Source organism: Lissotriton helveticus, chromosome 4_1 (assembly GCF_964261635.1).
Source record: "Lissotriton helveticus chromosome 4_1, aLisHel1.1, whole genome shotgun sequence".
In the NCBI taxonomy this organism is placed as follows: domain Eukaryota; kingdom Metazoa; phylum Chordata; class Amphibia; order Caudata; family Salamandridae; genus Lissotriton; species Lissotriton helveticus.
In genome coordinates this window covers 84549030-84574345 of record NC_136063.1, presented here as the reverse complement: position 1 = coordinate 84574345, position 25316 = coordinate 84549030, and the positions used below count along the sequence as shown (strand labels likewise).

The 25316-nt window shown below is 50.7% G+C and overlaps 1 protein-coding gene across 3 annotated transcripts in view; it reads left to right on the top strand.

Annotated features, from left to right (window-relative positions):
- LOC144828380 (zinc finger protein RFP-like) overlaps positions 1 to 25316 on the top strand; it is a 341356-nt gene that overhangs the window by 215081 nt on the left and 100959 nt on the right. For all 3 annotated transcript variants that reach the window (XM_078686492.1, XM_078686494.1, XM_078686493.1), the window contains one exon: positions 19057 to 19152. In XM_078686492.1, the coding sequence (XP_078542618.1) occupies positions 19057 to 19152 (96 nt within the window). The remainder of the gene's footprint in view (positions 1 to 19056; positions 19153 to 25316) is intronic.

Sequence of the window (25316 nt, the reverse complement as noted above, 5' to 3'; positions counted from 1 at the left end):
GCTAACTTCTCACATGATAAATGAATGCAAAATACGAGAGTTGAAGAAATATTACATGTGTGGAATAAAAGGCAGTGAATTAAACAGAAGTGGAGGATGAAAGAAAAAAATCAGAGAGAAGAATGAAAAAGCAGGAAGCAGGAAACTCCAGGGCTGGTTTCACCCTAGTGTCCTTGGTCAGGCTGAGGTGGGATGGTTTGCAAAATAATGATAAACTGGGATGTTGCCGGAGTGATTACCAGTGTTTGAGATGCATTCAAGCATTTCATCTAGCACATTTGTGTATAAATTAGTATGGCATCCTAAGTGGGACGGGCCTGCCCATCCGTTGGTCCCTGTAAAGTCAGAGACCTTCTCATTCGAGATTAATTTAATATAAGGTGAAACAGCACACAAAGGTCACACAGCACATCCAGACCAAGTCTCTTTCTCCAGCTCCACACCACTCCAAGGTCCAACTACTAGAACCTGGAGCTCAGGGAGCAAGCATGGAACGACAGAGTACTTACAACTATAAACATTACCTAATGCAAAGACAAATACTATATTCATAAAAATAAACCAGAATACAAACAACTATTATAAGTGTCCGAGGACATAACAGATCTTCCCCTTTTTATAAATAGCAAAATACACATTCCACCAGTAAATACTATGCATCTTTTCACTTATAAAATCTCCCAGCCACTTGGGCCTGACACTTGCCCTTCTGTTCCCCTGTTCCTTAAGTTCTTCAGCAGAAACTCTAGGAAAGATTTCCACTCCAAGTTCCAACTACTAGAATCTGGAGCTCAGGGTGCATGACAGAGTACATGCAAAGATAAACATCTAATACAAGGATACATACTACATACATAAAATAAAGCTATACAAACCAGAATACAAACAACTACTATAAATGTCCGACGACACAACAGTCTTGAACACTCTGTCTCAGTGGAACCAAGCTGCACCGGGCTGATGAGCCCCTCACTAGGGTGAAAGGGGTCTGGTTTGCTTGTGCTCTGGTTCAGGGAGAACCTGTCTTGACAGTTCTTGGCTGGACAGTTCCAATTGGAGCAGAGTTACATAGCGGGCCCATACTGAAATGAAATGAAATGAAAGTAAATTTATAGAGCGCGAATTGCTGCCCAGGGGCGTCCAAGCGCTAGGAAATAACAGAGGTGACCTCGTAGAGTGGCAGGCAGAGAATTAGTGGGGATGGTTGAAAAGGAATGTTTTAACTGCTTGCGGAATGCAGACAGGTTGGGGTTGGCTCTAAGATGTAGGGGGAGAGTATTCCAGGTCTTGGATGCATTATAGGAGAATGTCCTGCCGCCAGACCTAGTCTTTTTTATTCTCGGTGCCGTAGCCATAAAGGTCGGGCTTGAGCGGAGGTTTCTGCTGGGTTGGTAGTGGGTGACTAAGTCATGGGTAATCATAGGACCTGTGTCCCAGAAGGCCTGATGGGCAATGCACATGGCCTTGAAGAGGATTCTCTGGCGCACTGGCAGCCAATGAAGGCTGACCAGGCCGGCTCTCACTGATTGTCTGCGGGAAGCTCGAGCAGTGAGCGAGCCGCACAGTTCTGCACTGTCTGGAGTCTGCGTAAGGTGTAATCTGGAGCGCCAAGGTAGAGCACGTTGTTAAAGTCTAGGCGAGACTGTATTAGGCCCTGGATGGCTACCTGCTTAGCCTCCATTGGTAGAAGGGGGAGGATTTTCTTTAACATCCTAAGGAGGCCAAAACATGTAGCTGAAATGAGACGGATCTATCCAGCCACACCCCAAGGCTCTTGATGTTATCCTTGGGGGCTGGGTGGGGGCCTAGACAGGGGGGCCACAAATCGTTGAAGAGGCTTGGGTCGGAGGGGCCCAGGAGCATCAGCTCCGTTTTGTCCCCATTTAGTTTGAGGTATGATGAGGACATTCAGCTCTTTACTTCCTCTAGGCACTCTCTAAGTCCGCCTGACATTGGCGTGTTGGACTCCTGCGCCAATGAGACCACCAGCTGTGTGTCGTCCGCGTAAGAAATAATCTTAACCCCAAATGGGCGGACGACCTCAGCCAATGGCCTCATATAGATGTTGAAAAGTGCGGGGCTTAAAGAGGAGCCTTGAGGGACTCCGCACCTTAGTGGTCTACTGGTGGACAGAGATTCACCATCGAATACTCGAAAGGATCTGTCCTCCAGGAAGGATTTGAACCAAAGCCAGGCTTTGTCCTTGATTCCGACACTAGACAGACGGTACAGCAGGGTGTCGTGGCTGACCGTGTCGAATGCCGCGCTGAGGTCAAGGAGGATCACTGCCACTGATCCTCCTTGATCCAGGATTTTTCTGGATTCCTCAGTGACCATAAGGAGGGCGGACTCGGTTCCATGTTTGGGTCTGAAACCCGTCTGGGTGGGGTCTAACAATTGGTGGTCTTCTAAGAAATTCACCAGTTGGAATTTGATGTATCTTTCCAGGATTTTACTCACCCACAGGAGCAGGGAGATGGGCCGGTAGTTGCTGAAATCTGAGGGGTCCAGATTGGGTTTCTTTAACAATGCTCGGACCATGGCCCGTTTCCAGACAGGAGGGACAGTGCCGGAGGTGATAGATACGTTCAAGACATCCCTAATGGTTGGCAGTGTGATCTGGGATGCTGACATTATGATGTCTGGCGGGGCTGGATCATCAGGGGAACCGGATTTTACTTTCCGAGCCATGGACTCAAGGGTTGCAAGATCCAGGAGGGGGAAGTGATCCAGAAAAGGTTGAGGCTGAATGGGGGGAGTTGCCATGCTTGTATTGGTCTGGGCTGAGGGGGTGGTAACTATGGAGGGGAAGGATGAGTAGATTTTGTTAACTTTTTGGTGGAAAAACTCAGCTACGTTATTGCAGTGGGTTGTGGATTTTTTTTCGTGCAGGTTAGGTGGGGGTTTGGTTATTTTTTTCACAATTTGGAAAATGTATTTTGGTTTTGATTTGGCTAGGATAATTGGATAGGTGGCTTGGTGTGCAAAATAATCATGGAAGACGCCCTGAGTGATTACCAGTGGATGAGATTAATTGAAGCATTTCATCCATCACTTTTTGTATATTTTAGGACATAGGTCTGCCAGCCAATCAGCGCCTCATTGGCAACCTATGGAAGCCCGCACTGCGCCTTGGCAGTCACCAATGGGAGACAGCAGGCTGACAGCCAATCCGCGCCAGCGCTGTCCCTCATTGGCAAACAATGGGAAGCATCGGCTGTCAGCCAATCCTCACCTGTGCTGTCCCTCATTGGGAAACAATTGAAAGCATCAGCTGTCAGCGAATCCTCACCTGTGCTATCCCTCATTGGGAAACAATAGGAAGCATCGGCTGTCAGCCAATCCTCACCTGTGCTGTCCCTCATTGGGAAACAATTGGAAGCATCGGCTGTCAGCCAATCCTCACCTGTGCTGTCCATTATTGGCAAACAGTGGAAAGCATTGGTGTCAGCTAATCCGCACCTGCGCTGTCCCATGTCCCTCATTGGTAAACAATGGGAAGCATCGGCTGTCAGCCAATCCTCACCTGTGCTGTCCCTCATTGGGAAACAATTGGAAGCATCGGCTGTCAGCCAATCCTCACCTGCCCTGTCCCTCATTGGGAAACAACTGGAAGCATCGGCTGTCAGCCAATCCTCACCTGCCCTGTCCCTCATTGGGAAACAATTGGAAGCATCGGCTGTCAGCGAATCCTCACCTGTGCTGTCCCTCATTGGGAAACAATAGGAAGCATCGGCTGTCAGCCAATCCTCACCTGTGCTGTCCCTCATTGGGAAACAATTGGAAGCATCGGCTGTCAGCCAATCCTCACCTGTGCTGTCCATTATTGGCAAACAGTGGAAAGCATTGGTGTCAGCTAATCCGCACCTGCGCTGTCCCATGTCCCTCATTGGTAAACAATGGGAAGCATCGGCTGTCAGCCAATCCTCACCTGTGCTGTCCCTCATTGGGAAACAATTGGAAGCATCGGCTGTCAGCCAATCCTCACCTGCCCTGTCCCTCATTGGGAAACAATTGGAAGCATCGGCTGTCAGCCAATCCTCACCTGTGCTGTCCCTCATTGGGAAACAATTGGAAGCATCGGCTGTCAGCTAATCCTCACCTGTGCTGTCCCTCATTGGCAAACAATGTGAAGCATCGGCTGTCAGCCAATCCTCACCTGTGCTGACCCTCATTGGGAAACAATCAGAAGCATCGGCTGTCAGCCAATCCTCACCTGTGCTGTCCCTCATTGGGAAACAATAGGAAGCATCGGCTGTCAGCCAATCCTCACATGTGCTGTCCCTCATTGGGAAACAATTGGAAGCATTGGCTGTCAGCCAATCCTCACCTGTGCTGTCCATTATTGGCAAACAGTGGAAAGCATTGGTGTCAGCTAATCCGCACCTGTGCTGTCCCTCATTGGTAAACAATTGGAAGCATCGGCTGTCAGCCAATCCTCACCTGTGCTGTCCCTCATTGGCAAACAATGGGAAGCATCGGCTGTCAGCCAATCCTCACCTGTGCTGTCCCTCATTGGGAAACAATGGGAAGCATTGGTGTCAGCCAATCCTCACCTGCGCTGTCCCTCATTGGGAAACAATGGGAAGCATTGGTGTCAGCCAATCCTCACCTGTGCTGTCCCTCATTGGAAAACAATGGGAAGCATTGGCTGTCAGCCAATCCTCACCTGCGCTGTCCCTCATTGGGAAACAATGGGAAGCATCGGCTGTCAGCCAATCCTCACCTGTGCTGTGACTGTCCCTCATTGGGAAACAATGGGAAGCATTGGTGTCAGCCAATCCTCACCTGCGCTGTCCCTCATTGGGAAACAATGGGAAGCATCGGCTGTCAGCCAATCCTCACCTGTGCTGTCCCTCATTGGGAAACAATGGGAAGCATTGGTGTCAACCAATCCTCACCTGCGCTGTCCCTCATTGGGAAACAATGGGAAGCATTGGTGTCAGCCAATCCTCACCTGTGCTGTCCCTCATTGGCAAACAATGGGAAGCACCGGCTGTCAGCCAATCCTCACCTGCGCTGTCCCTCATTGGGAAACAATGGGAAGCATCGGCTGTCAGCCAATCCTCACCTGCGCTGTCCCTCATTGGGAAACAATGGGAAGCATCGGCTGTCAGCCAATCCTCACCTGTGATGTGACTGTCCCTCATTGGGAAACAATGGGAAGCATTGGTGTCAGCCAATCCTCACCTGCGCTGTCCCTCATTGGGAAACAATGGGAAGCATCGGCTGTCAGCCAATCCTCACCTGTGCTGTCCCTCATTGGGAAACAATGGGAAGCATCGGCTGTCAGCCAATCCTCACCTGTGCTGTCCCTCATTGGGAAACAATGGGAAGCACCGGCTGTCAGCCAATCCTCACCTGCGCTGTCCCTCATTGGGAAACAATGGGAAGCATCGGCTGTCAGCCAATCCTCACCTGCGCTGTCCCTCATTGGGAAACAATGGGAAGCATCGGCTGTCAGCCAATCCTCACCTGTGATGTGACTGTCCCTCATTGGGAAACAATGGGAAGCATTGGTGTCAGCCAATCCGCACCTGCGCTGTCCCTCATTGGGAAACAATGGGAAGCATCGGCTGTCAGCCAATCCTCACCTGTGCTGTGACTGTCCCTCATTGGGAAACAATTGGAAGCATCGGCTGTCAGCCAATCCGATGCTGCTCTGGAGGAGGACCCACAGGTCAATGTCCCACTTTGATAGCGAAACGAAACTTTCCCTAAACTTCTCCCCGCTCCCGGTAGGATCATGGCGGCGGCGGCGGCGGCGCGCGCTCTGAAAGACGAGGCCACTTGTTCCGTCTGCCTGGACTATTTTAACGACCCTGTCTCCATAGACTGCGGCCACAGCTTCTGCCGCTCCTGCATCACTGACTGCAATAAGGGACCAGGGGAGGCCGCGTGTCCCCAGTGCAGGCAGAAGATCCGCAGAGACCCTCCCCAGCCCAACTGGCAGCTCCGAAGCATCGTGGAAGAGTTAAAACAGCAGCAGCAGAATGTGTGCGAGAAGCATCAGCAGAGCCTGGCGCTGTTCTGTGAGGAGGACCAGGCGCCCATCTGTGCGGTGTGTGAGAGGTCCGAGGAGCACCGGACTCACACCGTGGGCCTCCTGGAAGAGGCTGCGGCGGATTACAAGGTGTCGTATAGTAATATCATTTATATAGCGCCTCCTGCCGCTTTGTGTGCCGCCTAGAAGAGACTGCGGAAGGGTACACGGTGTCGTATGTAATATCATTTATATAGCGCCTACTCCGCTTTGTGTGACGCCTGGAAGAGACTGCGACAGAGTAGAAAGTGTCGTATCTATATAGCGCCTACTGCTGCTTTGTGGGCCGCCTAGAAGAGACTGCGGAAGAGTACAGGTGTAGTATAGCAACAAAGAGCAGTTATATAGCGCCTACTCCGCTTTGTGTGCCGCCTGGAAGAGACTGCGACAGAGTACAAGGCGTCGTATCGTATGTAATATCATTTATATATAGCGTCTACTGCCGCTTTGTGGGCCGCCTAGAAGAGACTGCGGTGGAGTACAAGGTGTAGTATAGCAATAAAGAGCAGTTATATAGCGCCTACTCCGCTTTGTGTGCCGCCTGGAAGAGACTGCGACAGAGTACAAGGCGTCGTATCGTATGTAATATCATTTATATATAGCGTCTACTGCCGCTTTGTGGGCCGCCTAGAAGAGACTGCGGTGGAGTACAAGGTGTAGTATAGCAATAAAGAGCAGTTATATAGCGCCTACTCCGCTTTGTGTGCCGCCTGGAAGAGACTGCGACAGAGTACAAGGTGCCGTATGTATTATCATTTATATAGCGCCTACTGCTGCTTTGTGGGCCACCTAGAAGAGACTGCGGAAGAGTACAAGGTGTAGTATAGCAATAAAGAGCAGTTATATAGCGCCTACTCCGCTTTGTGTGCCGCCTGGAAGAGACTGCGACAGAGTACAAGGTGTAGTATAGCAATAATGAGCAGTTATATAGCGCCGGCCTACTCCGCTTTGTGTGCCGCCTGGAAGAGACTGCGGAAGAGTTGACGGTGTCGTATGATTGTAATATCATTTATATAGCGCCTACTGCTGCTTTGTGTGCCGCCTAGACGAGACTGCGGCGGAGTACAAGGTGTCGTATGTAATATCATTTATATAGCGCCTACTCCGCTTTGTGTGCCGCCTAGAAAAGACTGCGGCGGAGTAGAAGGTGTAGTATGTAATATCATTTGTATAGCGCCTACTGCTGCTTTGTGGGCCGCCTAGAAGAGACTGCGGAAGAGTACAAGGTGTCGAATAGTAATAGTGAGCATTTATATAGCGCCTACTCCGCCTAGTGGTGCACTGACGCGCTTGTCTACACGGGCACATACATTCACCTGGCTGGAATGTTGTTACATCTGTTTTGTCTTGTGATTCTGCATGTTAAAAAGAGTACGTTCGACGTAGCAGACTCGTGTAAAGCGCTCCCTGGAAAGTGAAGTGCTTCTAGACACTTCAAGGAATTTATATGCAAGGCTAAGAGCAATGGAACATTATGTTTCCCGCGTCATTGCCAGGGCACATCAAACTGTTGCCCACCTTGACATGGATGTAATCCTGCATGCCCTTCCAGTCACTGGTCCCTCTGCTGAGACTCTTAGCTGCTAAGTTTTCCTTTACTGTATGATTGCATTTCCAGGCTTCAATGTGTTTGGGTGACATTTGTGTGCCTGTTGCTCAATACTTTCACTGTGCTGTCTAGTGAAGTGTGCTTACCGCTGCTGTGTGCTCTCTACTGCTTCCTAGTACTGCCCTGTCTAGTACAGCGTGCTGGCCAGTGCTGTGCGCTTTCTGCTGCTTTCGTCTACTGTGCTGTCTAGTATAGCGTGCTCTCTCCTGCTTCCTAGCACTGTGCTGTCTGGTACGGTGTGCTGGCCAGTGCTGTGTGCTCTCTGCTGTCTCCTAGTACTGTGCTGGGTAGTGCAGCGTGCTGGCCAGTGCTGTGTGCTCTCTTCTTCTTCCTAGTATTGTGCTGTCTTGTACTGCGTGCTCTCGTCTGCTTCGTAGTACTGTGCTGTACAGTACAATGTGCTCTCTAGTAGAGCGTGCCGTGCCTTCTCCTGCTTCCTCGTACTGTGCTGTCTAGTACGGTGTGTTGGCCAGTGCTGTGCGCTTTCTACTGCTTTCTTCTACTGTGCTGTCTAGTACAGCAGGCTGGCCAATGCTGTGTGCTTTCTGCTGCTTCCTCATACTGTACTGTGTAGTACTGCGTGCTTGCCGCTGCTGTGCGCTCTCTGCGTCTTCCTAGTACTGTGCTTTCTAGTACAGCGTGCTCTCTGCTGCTTCCTGTGCAATGTGCTGACAAGTACAGTGTGCTCACCGGTGCTATGTTCTCTCTGCTGCTTCCTCGTACTGTGCTGTGTAGTGCAGTTTGCTGCCCACTGCAAGTACAGAATGCTCTCTAGCAGTTGTGAGCAGTGTTGTGCAGTGAGTGGTATATTACAATTGCAATGCACAGTTTACTTCAGTGTACCATGGAGCACAGTGTGCCGTTTACAGAGTACCCAGTCGTCTAGTGCAGTGCTCTCTGTTCCACAGTGTGCTCCCTAGGGAAGGGTGACATCTACTACAGTATAACGCTCTGTGCACTGAGCTCTCTAGTGCAGTAAACATGGTAGTGCAGTTATACCTTCTAGTGCAGTGTGCAGGGTAGTGTAGATATACATTGTAGTACACTGTGCTCCCTAGTGAAGGGTGACATCTACTACAGCCCTCGTTCAGTACCCTGAGCTCTCGAGTGGAGCATACAGGGTAATGCAGTTAGAGGCGGAGGTGTGGCGCAGTGGCCAGAGCAGCTGGCCCTGGCGCAGGGGGCGCACAGTTGCATTGCGGGCGGCAGCTCAGCTCAGCATCATGTGATTCCGGACAATAGCACACTTAATTTCTCCGACAGCCCCCCTAGTGCCTTGAAACCTTAAGGGGTTATATGTTCGCGCATTACAAATATGAATTAATATTAATATTAGTATAGTTATAGCTTTCAGTACAGTGTGCTCCCTTAGTGAAGGGTGACCTCTACTACAGTACAGCATTCAGTGCGCTGTGCTCTCTATTGTAGCGTACAGGGTAATGCGGGTACACCTCTCAGTACAGTGTGCTCATGGTGAAGGGTGTCATTCACTCCAGTGTAACGTTTGGTGCACTATGATCTCAAGTGCAGTGTAGTGCGGTAATACTTTCCAGTACAATGTGCTTTGCACCAATGGTGCACGTGTCCGGTGTGCTTTGCACCGATGGTGCACGTGTCCGGTGTGCTTTGCACCGATGGTGCACGTGTCCGGTGTGCTTTGCACCGATGGTGCACGTGTCCGATGTGCTTTGCACCAATGGTGCACATGTCCTTTGTACCGATGGTGCACGTGTCTGTTGTGCTTTGCATCGATGGTGCACGTGTCCGGTGTGCTTTGCACCGATGGTGCACGTGTCCGGTGTGCTTTGCACCGATGGTGCACGTGTCCGATGTGCTTTGCACCAATGGTGCACATGTCCTTTGTACCGATGGTGCACGTGTCTGTTGTGCTTTGCACCGATGGTGCACGTGTCCGGTGTGCTTTGCACCGATGGTGCACGTGTCCGGTGTGCTTTGCACCGATGGTGCACGTGTCCGGTGTGCTTTGCACCGATGGTGCACGTGTCCGATGTGCTTTGCACCAATGGTGCACATGTCCTTTGTACCGATGGTGCACGTGTCTGTTGTGCTTTGCACCGATGGTGCACGTGTCGGGTGTGCTTTGCACCGATGGTGCACGTGTCCGGTGTGCTTTGCACCGATGGTGCACGTGTCCGATGTGCTTTGCACCAATGGTGCACATGTCCTTTGTACCGATGGTGCACGTGTCTGTTGTGCTTTGCACCGATGGTGCACGTGTCCGGTGTGCTTTGCACCGATGGTGCACGTGTCCGGTGTGCTTTGCACCGAAGGTGCACGTGTCCGGTGTGCTTTGCACCGATGGTGCACGTGTCCGGTGTGCTTTGCACCGATGGTGCACGTGTTTGGTGTGCTTTGCACCGATGGTGCACGTGTCCGGTGTGCTTTGCACCGATGGTGCACGTGTCCGGTGTGCTTTGCACCAATGGTGCACATGTCCTTTGTACCGATGGTGCACGTGTCCGGTGTGCTTTGCACCGATGGTGCACGTGTCCGGTGTGCTTTGCACCAATGGTGCACATGTCCTTTGTACCGATGGTGCACGTGTCCGGTGTGCTTTGCACCGATGGTGCACGTGTCCGGTGTGCTTTGCACCGATGGTGCACGTGTCCGGTGTGCTTTGCACCAATGGTGCACGTGTCCGTTGTGCTTTGCACCGATGGTGCACGTGTCCGGTGTTCTTTGCACCGATGGTGCTCATGTCCGGTGTGCTTTGGACAATAGCACACTTAATTTCTCCGACAGCCCCCCTAGTGCCTTGAAACCTTAAGGGGTTATATGTTCGCGCATTACAAATATGAATTAATATTAATATTAGTATAGTTATAGCTTTCAGTACAGTGTGCTCCCTTAGTGAAGGGTGACCTCTACTACAGTACAGCATTCAGTGCGCTGTGCTCTCTATTGTAGCGTACAGGGTAATGCGGGTACACCTCTCAGTACAGTGTGCTCATGGTGAAGGGTGTCATTCACTCCAGTGTAACGTTTGGTGCACTATGATCTCAAGTGCAGTGTAGTGCGGTAATACTTTCCAGTACAATGTGCTTTGCACCAATGGTGCACGTGTCCGGTGTGCTTTGCACCGATGGTGCACGTGTCCGGTGTGCTTTGCACCGATGGTGCACGTGTCCGGTGTGCTTTGCACCGATGGTGCACGTGTCCGGTGTGCTTTGCACCGATGGTGCACGTGTTTGGTGTGCTTTGCACCGATGGTGCACGTGTCCGGTGTGCTTTGCACCGATGGTGCACGTGTCCGGTGTGCTTTGCACCAATGGTGCACATGTCCTTTGTACCGATGGTGCACGTGTCCGGTGTGCTTTGCACCAATGGTGCACATGTCCTTTGTACCGATGGTGCACGTGTCCGGTGTGCTTTGCACCGATGGTGCACGTGTCCGGTGTGCTTTGCACCGATGGTGCACGTGTCCGGTGTGCTTTGCACCAATGGTGCACGTGTCCGTTGTGCTTTGCACCGATGGTGCACGTGTCCGGTGTTCTTTGCACCGATGGTGCTCATGTCCGGTGTGCTTTGCATCAATGGTGCATGTGTCCGGTGTGCTTTGGACCAATAATGCACGTGTCCGGTGTGCTTTGCACCGATGGTTTTCTTAAATACATATTCAGCCTGCCATTGCAGCCGGATGCGCGCAACTGCGCTTTTTGCTCAGACTGACCTGTTTAAGTCAATAGCCATCCTGAGAGGACCTGCCACTTCTACTGTCTTACCCCGAGGGTAAGCTCTTAGGGGTGATGCGATTGGTAGGGGAAAGACAAGACAGGTACAGATGTATGTCACCCTGCCCCGATACTGAGGAATAACCATGTGTGATTTCTCTTCCTATGAGGTTTTCTCTTCCCAAAAGCGAACCTGGGGAAATGGTTTTTATTAGTTCGGGCTGCAACGGTGGGTTGCAGCGGATCAGCCTCATCACGTTTCCTTTCATTGGATTCTCAGTGACAACCCCTTTCCAGTGGTAAAGGTGGCTTGGTCATGATTCCCGTAGAAATGCCACTACTAGAACATGGGCATTTCTCTGCTATAAAACGCTTTTGTGCCTTTGGGCTTGGCTCCAGTCCACACTGGAGGTTGGGTGAGCACATCTGGGTATTCCCCAAAGGCAGCTATGAAACACTGGGCATTCAAGTGTAAATACAGACCTCTGATGTTAGCGGGCCTGGCTGCAGAGATTGTAGGAGGAGGTTTTGACACTTGGCTCCGGGGCCAGATCATGGTGCCACTAATGATTATGATCTGCTTTCCACGTTCTTATGTCAAGTAGGAATGAAATTTAGGGGAGATATCCGAGGTTCAAAGGGAGACCTTTTGAATCAACCCCAACTTCAAAGGCAAACTTCTGTATAACTTTTAGTGCAATCCTGCAGCAAAGGGTGAGATACGCTTGTGGGGACGGAGGACCGGACACCCTGGTGCACATTGCCACACGACTCTGTTGCGAACAAGAAGGATTACTGCCTTTGAAAGGGACCGCATGCCCTTCCGGAATAGTGGCTGGCCCGGGCTGACTACCGGCTGCTTTGTGGCACCCTGAAGTGTGCTCTCCAAGGGCTCGGTGAGCTTGCTCCCTGTAGTTTCTGAGGTTACAAGGGCTTGGTGAGCTCGCTCCATGTTCTTTCTGAGGTTACAAGGGCTTGGTGAGCTCGCTCCGTGTTCTTTCTGAGGTTACAAGGGCTTGGTGAGCTTGCTCCGTGTTCTTTCTGAGGTTACAAGGGCTTGGTGAGCTCGCTCCCTGTTCTTTCTGAGGTTACAAGGGCTTGGTGAGCTTGCTCCGTGTTCTTTCTGAGGTTACAAGGGCTTGGTGAGCTTGCTCCCTGTTCTTTCTGAGGTTACAAGGGCTTGGTGAGCTTGCTTTCTGTTCTTTCTGAGGTTACAAGGGCTTGGTGAGCATGCTTTCGGTTCTTTCTGAGGTTACAAGGGCTTGGTGAGCTTGCTCCCTGTTCTTTCTGAGGTTACAAGGGCTTGGTGAGCTTGCTTTCTGTTCTTTCTGAGGTCTCCGGGACATCAAAGATCTCCAACGAAGGACCCACACCATCTAAGTGTGACACCTGAAGCAGCCCACATCATCTGCTGAATTCCAGCTGGTAGCCTGGATTGCTTTGTACGGAGCCCCCTAAGTCTGGTCCGCATCTTTGGCGTGTGGCCCCCACATCAAGGGGACCTGGTCATGCATACACGTCGAGTTGGTGGTCTGCGGATTCACCATTTGTTGGATCCAGAGTGGCCCCCTTTTTTCGATCGTGCCACATCTCCCTTGTTTGTTTATACATAACAAGGGAGTCCCAGAACCAGAACCTGGGGTGGAATATGATTAAAGAGAAACAATGGTTTATAATGGGCCAATCGGTCAAAGAGATATTAAATTAACTTCAAATGAACATCAATCTTACATCCTGTGTCATATTGCAAAAAAATTTAAGCAAAAGGGGGGGGAAATATGGGGTGGAACACGTGAATATTGCAAGCTAATTAATGTATTTTTACGATATTCCAAAATATGAAGATACGGTGCTCACAGGGAAGTATAAAGGAAGCGTGCTGTGATAAGTGAAGGAGAGACTTTAAAAAGCATACATCACATTGACACCATAAGAAACTCCTTAGATACAATTTAAACAAATTAGGAGTTATGTTGTAAGGTGGTCGACTCTGCAGTGGTGCCGTCATAATCCTTTTTCTTCTGGGCATTCACAGCCCTCTACTCTACTTACGACCGAATGATTCACCTATTCCCAGGTGTGCTGACTACCTGGTGCTCATACCAGTCCTGATGATCATCTTGAGTAATTTTGACCACCTTACAACATATCTCCTAATTTGTGTAAATTGTATATGTTTTCTTATGTTGTTAATGCAATGTATGCTTTTAAAAATCTCTCCTTCACTTATCACAGCACGCTTCCTTTTCACTTACCTGTGAGCACCGTACCTTCATATTTGTAAATATTTTTGAATATATATTTTTGAATACTATAAAAATTAATTAGTTGACATGCAATGTTCATATGTGCCCCGCCCCATATTTGCCCCCCCCTTTTGCTTGAATTTTTTTGCCATATGACACAGCATGTAGGAGTGATGTTCATTTGAAGTTAATTTAATATCTCTTGGACCGATTGTCCTATTAAGAACCATTCTTTCTCCTTAATCATATCTCTCTTGTTTGATATGATGACTGCATGCTCATTGCTTTCGGTGTCTGATTTACAGATTGCAACCCACGGAGGTGGGGGCTCTAACCAGAGTAGTGCCTCATTCTACCTCGTGAGGCATTGCTGAACTTGCACCTGTGTGTGTGACCGGAACTGTCTTATGTGACAAATAAAAACATGCACCGGACATTGCGCCTCATTTCCAGGGTGGTAAGAAATGTACAATTCTTCAGTCATGTGAGCGACCGGAGCTGTCTGGTGTGGGCAAAATTGGCATGCACCAAACGTTACGCCTCAGGTAGTAGGGATTGTACAACTCTTCGTGGTGTGTGTGACCGGAATGGTCTGGTGTGACCGTATCATTGTTCACCCGTCATTGTGCCTGGTTTAGCTGGGTGTGACTCTGATCAACGTGGACCTGACGGGCATCCTCCTCCTTCTGAGAGGCAACCCTCTTGCTTTATTCTCCGTGTATCTACTGTTCCCTTACTTGGCCCTCAGCTGTGCAGACCAGCTGTCCTCTCCTCACCTGACCGGCCCGATGACATTGTGTTGCCAGGTACTATTGCCAAGCTAGTGCCCGGCTTGTGAGCGTGACTGACTGGGCTGGAGGAACGTTTCTGAGAACGATCGGAAACAGGTCAAAAGACTGCGTGACTCCCCCCACCCCAACCCCTCCACACCCTGTGCTTCAAGGACCTGATCTGGTGCCAGAAGGGCTTGGGGATCACTTGGGCGTGACCGTCTGTTGCCCTTGGCCTGTGTCTGCTCCGCATCCTGTGGGTCAAATTCGTGAGTAACAGCCAAACCATTTTGCCAACCACCTCCTAATTGGCATTGCTGCCTAACCCTCCCTGCTTCTTGGGACCCTAAGAGTGACTTCAACACCAGACCACGAGTGCACTCTACAGCCAGCAGTGCGGTGGGCTCACGCTGCAGCAGGAGGCCCCCTCCAAGAAGTGGCAGCCCTGAAGCTGGAGGAGAGAGCCCCTACAGGGCATCCCCAAGGTGAAAGCCAGGCATCCCGCCGCGGGGGGCCATTGTGGAGATTAAGCAAGCTTAATGCCCAGAGTTGCAGAGTGTGAACCCATAATTAGGTCAGGCACCGAAGCGAGAATTATCGAGTCCACGGACATTTGAGATCAAGACCCTGCCGCGTCGGGAATTGAACCCTGGTCCCGGGTCTGACCTCTGCTTCAGGGTCTGCCTGCTCTAACCAGTGAGCCACACTTCTCCACCTTTGGAGAAGTGTGGGAGTAGGACACCTCGGATGAGGAGGACCTAGTAACATTCAACTGGAAGAAGAGTCCAGATGTCAGGCTAGTGATCCCAGACGGTGGGAGTAGGCACTTCCAGCAGCTCACGGCCAATGGGATCGCAACTGCTGTCCTGAGAGACACAGGTGCCAGTCACACAATAGTTGTAGACAGGTTTGTGTCATTAGACCAGTATTTGCCAAGAGAGATAAGGAGAGTTAGGGCAACTTCAGGGGAAGTCAAAGATTGTCCTGTGACCTTAGCGTTCTTAGGGGTGGGGGGTACCCTTACCTGGAATAGGGTGGTAGTTAGTCCTGACTACTCCATCAACCCAGGGTGTTGCCATCCGAAGGTCCTGGTGGTTCTGTCCCTAAGGTTAGGAGATGTAGGCCCCAGAAAAGGGTAAGGGTGGGAAAGGAAGGTCAATATTGGCAAGAGTCCCAGGGAGCCAGAGATAACCTACCCAGGTAGGGAATGGCCACAAGACTGGCCCTGGAGAGGCCCCTCCAGGTTCCCAGAAATTCCTGGAAAAGCAGGCAACTGTACGGATGCAGGGTGCCCCCCCCCCCCACCTGACCTGGCAGAAAAAGGAGTGGGAAGAGGGTGTCTGCCATCTGAGGTGGTAGCCCCTCATTCTGAGAAGATAGAGAGGCTCCCAGAAACCACATATGCCCTACAGCTAGCACATCCACCTGCCAGTGGAGATCTTAGGGTGTGTTTACATCTGTCAGCATCCTCTGTTGGGTGCTTGCCTTTAGGGTAGCACTATCGTTGGCTTGGGGGTCAGACCTCATGACAGGAAGTAAAGTGTGCCACTAACCCTGTTGTCATGGTGTGGTAACTCAAGTGTTGGGAGTCCTCTTTGGGTCAGCTAAATGTTGCCCTAGCTAAGGTAGAGTTAGGTGAGGTAAGTACCTCAAAGTCCCAGCGGAAAAATGGGAAAATCAAAGTGGGAAAATGGTTGCCAGAGACGCTGTTCTAGCTCAGGCCCACTTTAGACTGGGGCCTGTCTTAATTGAGATAGGTCAGCTCCCTCTAGGGCATTGCCTGGCAGAAGCATGTGCGACAAAGTAGAAGCATCCTTCCTCCCTGAACAGTCAAGGAAAACTGCCAAAAGTGGTTACATTCTCCTGGGTGTATTAGTTGTGGGGAGGAGGATAGATTTGAATGAACCAGGCTTTCTGTAGGTTTATGCCCCACTTTAGGAAGTTGCCTAATTAGTTTCGCAAGATTTCCAATTCCCGTTTCCTGTTGTACATGGGGTGTCTCCGGCAGACAGGTTTCTTCCCTGCTGGGGAGACCTACTAATGGCTCCAATGAAACGTAACAGTAGGGGCCTGTATGGAAGAAGTGTTACCTCCCTTCTGGAGCAAGCCGTGCGGGTGTTGGCGCAAGCGAGCCTCAAAGGGGAAGCCATCTTTGAAGGGCAAATGAGAAACACTTGGGAGAAGATCTGCACTATTGTGTGGGTGGACAGACTGGCACTATAGAGGGAAGGGGAGAACATTTGCCATATTGATTTCCCAGTGGCATGTAACCCTCTTGGTAGCCACACCTCTGGGTTGGGCTAGGGAGTTCTGGACAGTGAGAGGCGCTCTGCCATGTTGGAAGTGGGCAGGATAGTGCATCATGGGATAGCCAGAAGTTACACTTTGCAGGAAGTGGTCATCAGGAGAGCGGGAAATTGATAGCTCATTGACTACCAACCACATCCTACCATGAAGGCATTTTCTGAGCATAAAGTGGACACCACTGGCACCCGGAACTCAGATCTCAACTGGACTGGAAAAAGAACTACCCTGCTGCACCACGTTCTTGACGTGGAGAAGCTGCACCAATGCGGAGTGAGCCTGGTGGCTAGCTGTGCCCGCTGTGTCCTGCTCATGGAAGTCATTTCATGAACTCAGCTGAAGAAAGAGACTCCAAGGGTCAGTCTGTTGACCTCCTCTGTTCAGTTCAAGCCCTCAACAGCTGAAGAAGTCTGCTGAGGTAATTTGGTAGCCCAGATCTTTGCATCACTGCCACATGCTGCCGTGCACCGCCAGGGACCAGGACCCAATGCTCAAAGTTGCACCAAATTACCTGGACCTGGGAGAGTCCTCACTGCGCAATTAGGTCACCCAGAAGCCTAATCGGCGCCCAGGAGAGGATTTGGCTGTAACCGCGATACCGAGTGACTAGTAGTCCAGTGGCCTCTGGACTTCTATCTGGATGGATAGGACTTTGAGGGACGTCATCGACCCTGTGGCCAGAACCACCTCACAATGTTTTTTATACCTAGAAGTATCTGCAGAAGACCCCAGTTGAATGCATTACATCCACAGCATTCTTGAGCATCCTGTATCCACTCCATCAGAAGAACTTCCAGAGAACCTACTGACAAGGGATAAAAGTGCCTGGACTGACTGTGTCTTCTTGGGAGATAACTGTTTCTGAGGGCCTTGAAGGTCTTCCTTACTGGCTCCCTGCCAGAGTTCATCGCCTCAAGTAACTCTTAAGCGATCGCGACACAACTAGCCTAAGTTTTTTACCTGAAATATTCGAAGTGTCTTGTTCAAAGAATTTGCCAATACCTGTTAGCGTTCAAGTAAAAACTTGCATATTTGCCATAACTTGTAAATATAGTATCTCTGGATGATCTTTTTCTTTTTCATTGTGGTGTCTAAAAATATACAAAATAAATTGGTGTTTGATTTTTTGAGTTTCTCAGTTATTTATTTGCAATTGCTTTAGTGCAGTTTACATTTGTTTCTCTGTGTAAGTCTCGCTGCTCAGAGCCACAGCTACCCAGAGTTGAACTGAGTGTTTGACAAACAAAACCTACCGATCCTAAAAGGGTAGGATATATAAAACACACCCCTTCCCTCATGGTGTTCACCTTGTGTGTCCTTTAAAGGGTCTAATACTAGCCCTAGGTGTAGTTCGTGAAACTCCCCAAAGTGAAAAAAAAACTCTGTGGAGTTCCGCAAGCTCAGGTAGCAATTCTACCTGAGCGGCAGCTCGCGCTCGCCAACTTACTGTTGGTGAGCGCGAGCGGGGGAAAAACTCAGCTGCCCTATACGGAGCAGAGTTTTCTGAGCTCCGCGAGCTCCGTGGAGAGTGGAGTGCAGAAAACTCAGCAAATTCTGCGAACAGAGCGGAGTTCACTGCCCAGGTCTCTTTAATACACTAAGGGGCATATTATCAATGCTGGCGATATGCTATTTTCGCTGCTTTAGCGGCCGTTTTCGGCCGCTAAGCGGCGATAATACTATCGCCCAAGTAGCAAGCTGTCGCTAACTCATGTTAGCGACAGCTTTGAGGCGATAGCGAGCGGTTTGGGTCCCGCTTTGCATGTTAGCGATAATTATCGCTAATGACATGCAAAGTGGGCGTTCCCAACACGTTAGCGACTGAAAGCAGTCGCTAACGTCGCTAACGCCTATTAGCGAGGCAGGCTTAGCGATGGCAATATTCGTGCTAAGCGCGAATATCTCCAAAAACTAACACCTGCCCAGACCAGTTCTTAGCCATGTTATCCAATGGAAGGTGGATAACAAGACCATTTAGTTTGCTAATGCGTGAATATCTCTGTATTCTCAGCGATATTCATGCCATCGCCGGAAAAATTATCGATTTGGAGATGAACGTAACTAATAGCACGTTATCTCAGAGATAATTTCCGGCGATGCTTAGCGATAAAAAAAATCGTTGCTAAGCCTAGTTAGCGATAAATATCGCTAAGCGTTGGTAATATGCCCCTTAGTTCTTCACTTTAAAAAAATACCTTTGGCTGATGCTTATATTACAGGTGTGGCCTGGTAGGAAAAAATGGGTGAGTTTGTGACCAATATGTACATTCTGGATGTGTAGAACCTGATTTATAAAATGTGGATATAAGTTCCTGCAGCTGTAATGAATATTCTTTTATGAAAGAGGTCAATCCACAGATCTGCACTCATTCCTACAACTCCCTCTCTGCAGGTGAAGCTCCAGGACTGGCTGTGTCGTCTGAGGAAAGAGATGGAATATCTTTTAGAGTCTGAACTCAAGAATGGGGAACAATATAACACCATGAGGGTGAGTGGCAGCTGGGATTCTGACAGTGGAGTAGCTAGGATGGGGGTGGTAGGGTGTTCTCAGCGAAGCGGCAAGTGCAAGGTAAGTGGTTTTATTCATTTAGTTATTTTACATTCCCTATCCCATCATTTGTCACTTTCACAATCACCCACCCCTGCCCTGCCCCACCGTGCTTACCTGCACGGGCCGCTACTGATCATAGAGGCCCCCCCATGCAGGCGCATGTACAGGTCTGAATGGCGAGACGCACAGAAGTCAGTGTGCGGCAATCTCCGGATATGGTGCTGGCCTCCCCTGTTAATGCGCTGGCCTCTGCTGTTACCAAATTGTACAAAAAGAGATGGATGGAATACGAGAGTTAATGTAAGCCACCGGTAATTGCTGGGGCACCTTCCAAATCCATCATTATTCAGCTCTCTGCTCCACCTCAGTTTGGACCCAGCTGTATGCAAATCAGCCTTGACCCAGCACCCAATAGGAACATTATCTCTGCTCGTTATGGGTTCAGTCCAGACAGAGCTGCCAGGCCAGGTCCTCCCTGATCCGGAGCACAAGCAACCCAGGACCGGTTTCACCCTAGTTATGGGCTCATCAGCTGGGTACAGCTTGGTTCCAGGGACCCACATCTGGGCACACCCGGTGTGTCATGGGCCTTAGCGCAGTAGTGTAGGCAGTTTGTCTTGAGGCTTAGTGTAGGCAGTTCCTCATGAGCTTTAACGCGTAGTGTAGCCAGTGTGCCTTGAGCCTTTGGGCAGTAGTGTGGGTAGTGCGTCATGAGCCTTAGAACAGTCAATCAATCAATCAATCATCGTATTTATATAGCGCACTACTTACCCAGAGGGTCTCAAGGCGCTGGGGGGGGGGTCCGCAACTGCTCGAACAGCCAGGTCTTGAGTTGCTTCCTGAAGGCGAGGGGGTCCTGGGTCAGGCGGAGGTGGGTGGGGAGGGAGTTCCATGTCTTGGCGGCGAGGTAGGAGAAGGACCGCCCCCCTGTGGTGGCTCTGCGGATGCGGGGGACGGCGGCAAGGGCGTGGCTGGTCGAACGAAGCTGGCGTTTGGGGGCGTAGAAGTTGAGGCGGCTGTTGAGGTATCCTGGTCCTTGGCTGTGTAGAGCTTTGTGTGCGTGGGTGAGGACACGGAAGGTGATTCTCTTGTTGACCGGGAGCCAATGCAGATCTCTCAGGTGTCCGGAGATGTGGCTGCGACGGGGGATGTCCAGGATGAGTCGTGCTGAGTCGTTCTGGATCCGCTGGAGTCTCTTCTGGAGTTTGGCGCTGGTTCCGGCGTAGAGGGTGTTGCCGTAGTCCAGACGGCTGGTGACGAGGGCCTGGGTGACCGTCTTCCTGGTCTCGGTGGGGATCCACCGGAAGATCTTACGTAGCATGCGCAGGATATTGAAGCACGACGAGGAGACGGCGTTGACTTGTCTGGTCATGGAGAGGGAGGAGTCCAGGATGAAGCCCAAGTTGCGTGCGTGGTCTGTTAGTTTGGGTGCGCTGCCTAGGGCGGGGGGCCACCAGGAGTCATCCCAGGCGGAGGGTGAGGATCCCAGGATCAGGACTTCCGTCTTGTCCGAGTTCAGTTTCAGGCGGCTGTTCTTCATCCATTCGGCTACCTCTTTCATCCCTTCGTGAAGGTTGGCTCTGGCGGGGTTGTTGGTAAGGGAGAGGATCCGCTGGGTGTCGTCAGCGTAGGAGATGATGTTGAGGTTGTGCTGGCGTGCGATGTCTGCGAGGGGGCTCATGTAGATGTTGAAGAGGGTTGGACTGAGCGAGGAGCCTGGAGGGATGCCGCAGATGACTTCGGTGGCTTCAGATCTGAACGGGGGGAGGCGGACTCTCTGTGTCCTTCCGGCGAGGAGGGAGATGATCCACTCCAGTGCCTTCTCCTGGACTCCGACGTTGCTGAGGCGTTGTACTAGGGTACGATGGCAGACAGTGTCGAAGGCCGCGGAGAGGTCGAGGAGGATGTAGTGCAGGCAGTGCGTCGCGAGACCTAGGTCAGTACTGTAGGCAGCGCATTGTGAGAAGTGTAGGCCATATGTCCTGTCCCTTAGGGCAGTAATGTAGGCAGTGCAGCATGAGCCTTAGAACAGTAGTGTAGGCAGTACGGTATGAGCCTTCGGGTGGTAGTGTAGGGAGGGAGTCATGAGCCTTAGGTTAGCAGTGTAGGGAGCACTTCATGAAACTTAGGCCAGTAGTGTAGGCTGTTTGTCTTAAGCCTTAGGGCAGTATTGTAGGCAGTGGGTTATGAGCCTTAAGGCAGTAGTGTAGGCAGTGCATCATAAACTTTACAGCTATAGTGTGGGCAGTGTGTCATGGGGCATAAGGCGGTGGTGTAGGCAGTTTATCATTACTAGGGCAGGAGTGTAGGCAGTGCTTCATGAGCATTAGGGCAGTAGTGTAGGCAGTGTGTCATGAGCCTTAGGGCATTAGTGTAGGCTGTGCCTCATGACTAGGGCAGCAGTGTAGGCTGTGCCTCATGACTAGGGCAGCAGTGTAGGCTGTGCCTCATGACTAGGGCAGTAGTGTAGGTTGTGTCTCATGACTAGGGCAGTAGTGTAGGTTGTGTCTCATGACTAGGGTAGTAGTGTAGGTAGCGCGTCATGAGCGTTGGGGCAGTATTAATGGCAATGATCCTTAGGGCAATAGTGTAGGCAGTGTGTCATGAGGCTTTAGACAGTAGTGTAGGCAGTGTATCATTACTAGGGCAGGAGTGTAGGTAGAGTAGAGCACTAGGGCAGTAGTGTATAGGCTGTACATCTTGACTAGGGCAGTAGTGTAGGTGGAGTGTGATGAGCACTATGGCGGTAGTGTAGGCTGTGCCTCATGACTAGGGCAGTAGTGTAGGTTGTGTCTCATGACTAGGGTAGTAGTGTAGGTAGCGCGTCATGAGCGTTGGGGCAGTATTAATGGCAATGATCCTTAGGGCAATAGTGTAGGCAGTGTGTCATGAGGCTTTAGACAGTAGTGTAGGCAGTGTATCATTACTAGGGCAGGAGTGTAGGTAGAGTAGAGCACTAGGGCAGTAGTGTATAGGCTGTACATCTTGACTAGGGCAGTAGTGTAGGTGGAGTGTGATGAGCACTATGGCGGTAGTGTAGGCTGTGCCTCATGACTAGGGCAGTAGTGTAGGTTGTGTCTCATGACTAGGGCCGTAGTGTAGGCTGTGCCTCATGACTAGGGCAGTAGTGTTGGTTGTGTCTCAAGACTAGGGCAGTAGTGTAGGTTGTGCCTCATGACTAGGGCAGTAGTGTAGGTAGCGCATCATGAGCGTTGGGGCAGTATTAATAGCAATGATCCTTAGGGCAGTAGTGTAGGCAGTGGGTCATGAGCCTTAGGGCAGTAGGGTAGGCAGTGCGTCATGAGCCTTGGGGCAGTAGTGTATGCAGTGCATCATTATGAGGGCAGGAGTGTAGGTAGAGTAGAGCACTAGGGCAGTAGTGTATAGGCTGTACATCTTGACTAGGGCAGTAGTGTAAGTGAAGTGTGATGAGCACTATGGCGGTAGTGTAGGCTGTACATCATGACTAGGGCAGTAGTGTAGGTAGTGCATCATGAGCGTTGAGGCAGTATTAATGGCAATGATCCTTAGGGCAGTAGTGTAGGCAGGGCTTCCTGTCATACAGTTCTTACCAGGTAAGTATTACTGTGTTTTAGGACAAGATCTTCCGTTTCCGGGGCCTTGGTCCCCACATACCCTCTGGGAGCACCCGCAGCCCAAACCCCACTCCTCGTGGTTTGCGCCAGGAAGCGGGTAAGTTGTAGTGTCTGTCGCCTCTGGTCAGGTAAAGGAAGAGACTGCTGGTCAGAAGCAGAGCTCTCACGTGCAGGACAGCCCCGGAAGTGCTTCTCTGCCTGAATGGAAGGCAGAGGTCGGTCTTCAAGTAAACAAACTGGTCCAATCGCAGTGTAAAGTGCGACCGGAAGCCATGATAGGTCTGGAGTCTCGAGACTGTCTCCTTGGTAATGAGAGTCCAGACTGTTCCTAACCTTGAGACTGTGTGCAGACTCCCAGGCGGCAGAACTAAGACAAATATATCTCTAAGGTTTTTATCGCAGAGCCGCAAAATGTACTGAAAGAAATGTTCAAAAATAAATGTCAGACTAAAACCTGAAACTAAAATGCAGTCTCAGCCCGCGGCCCAGTAAACTCCATAGAAGTCCTATTTGTATGCCCCAGGTGTCGCACATCCTTTATAATTGAGTCAGTTTCCAAAGTTTTTGGTTGTACTCACTGAAGTATTTAAGTTACACAGAGTTAGAGGTCCAACCGAGCTCTTTTGTTTGTTTGTTTGTCCTCTTTTAGACAGAAATTCATAGATCCAAGAACTAGTTGTGCAATATTGTAATTTTATTTGGGTTGAAACAAAAGGATTTGATCGCTAAGAGGAAACACGTGCTTCGCCCCTTCTCGGCGTGCAGGTGTGAGGCTTTCTCAAGGCTGATAGAATTGTAAATTAAATAATACAACCACATTTTATACAATCATTGAAATGTTCGACACCAAAACCGCGTAGTAAACATCCACAAGCCAGGAACATAAACACCACACGGAGCACCACACACTGAAATAAGAGTATAGTAAACATATTTTATATCAATTCCCAGATTTTTGTAGTTTCAGGAAAAAAATATTGAAATAAAGTGTCGTACAGACAGTTAAGTAGTAAAGGCAATATTTTATAATTAATAAAGAACCATGATAAAAGAACTGCATGTTAACAGGAAATCAGATTGTAGGGCAGGGCATCATGAGCCTTAGGTTAGTAGTGTAGGCAGTGAGTCATGCGCTCCGGCACAGTACTGTAGTAGCATGTCAAAGGCAGTGACTCCTAGCGTAGTAGTGTTGGCATGTTTCATGGTCCTTAGAGCAGTAGTGTAGGGAGTTTGTCATGATCCTTAGGGCAGTAGTGTTAGGCAATATAGTAAAGGCAGCACGCCATGAGCCTTGAGGCACTAGTGTAGGCAGTGTGTCATGAGCCCTAGGGCAGCAGTGTAGGCAGTGTGTCATGAGCCCTAGTGCAGCAGTGTAGGCACTGTGCCATGAGCCTTGAGGCACTAGTGTAGGCAGTGTGTCATGAGCCCTAGTGCAGCAGTGTGGGCAGTGTGTCATGAGCCTTGGGGCAGCAGTGTAGGCAGTGTGTCATGAGCCCTAGGGCAGCAGTGTAGGCAGTGTGTCATGAGCCCTAGGGCAGCAGTGTAGGCAGTGTGTCATGAGCCCTAGTGCAGCAGTGTGGGCAGTGTGTCATGAGCCCTAGGGCAACAGTGTGGGCAGTGTGTCATGAGCCCTAGGGCAGCAGTGTAGGCAGTGTGTCATGAGCCCTAGGGCACTAGTGTAGGCAGTGTGTCATGAGCCCTAGGGCAGCAGTGTAGGCAGTGTGTCATGAGCCCTGGGGCAGCAGTATAGGCAGTGTGTCATGAGCCCTAGTGCAGCAGTGTGGGCAGTGTGTCATGAGCCCTAGGGCACTAGTGTAGGCAGTGTGTCATGAGCCCTAGGGCAGCAGTGTGGGCAGTGTGTCATGAGCCCTAGGGCAGCAGTGTGGGCAGTGTGTCATGAGCCCTAGGGCAGCAGTGTGGGCAGTGTGTCATGAGCCCTAGGGCAGCAGTGTAGGCAGTGTGTCATGAGCCCTAGGGCAGCAGTGTAGGCAGTGTGTCATTAGCCCTAGGGCAGCAGTGTGGGCAGTGTGTCATGAGCCTTGGGGCACTAGTGTAGGCAGTGTGTCATGAGCCCTAGGGCAGTATTGTAGGCAGTGTGTCATGAGCCCTAGGGCAGCAGTGTAGGCAGTGTGTCATGAGCCCTAGGGCAGCAGTGTAGGCAGCGTGTCATAAGCCCTAGGGCAGCAGTGTGGGCAGTGTGTCATGAGCCCTAGGGCAGCAGTGTAGGCAGTGTGTCATGAGCCCTAGGGCAGCAGTGTAGGCAGCGTGTCATAAGCCCTAGGGCAGCAGTGTAGGCAGCGTGTCATGAACCCTAGTGCAGCAGTGTGGGCAGTGGGTCATGAGCCCTAGGGCAGCAGTGTAGGCAGTGTGTCATGAGCCCTAGGGCAGCAGTATAGGCAGTGTGTCATGAGCCCTAGGGCAGCAGTGTAGGCAGTGTGTCATGGGCCCTAGTGCAGCAGTGTGGGCAGTGGGTCATGAGCCCTAGGGCAGCAGTGTAGGCAGTGT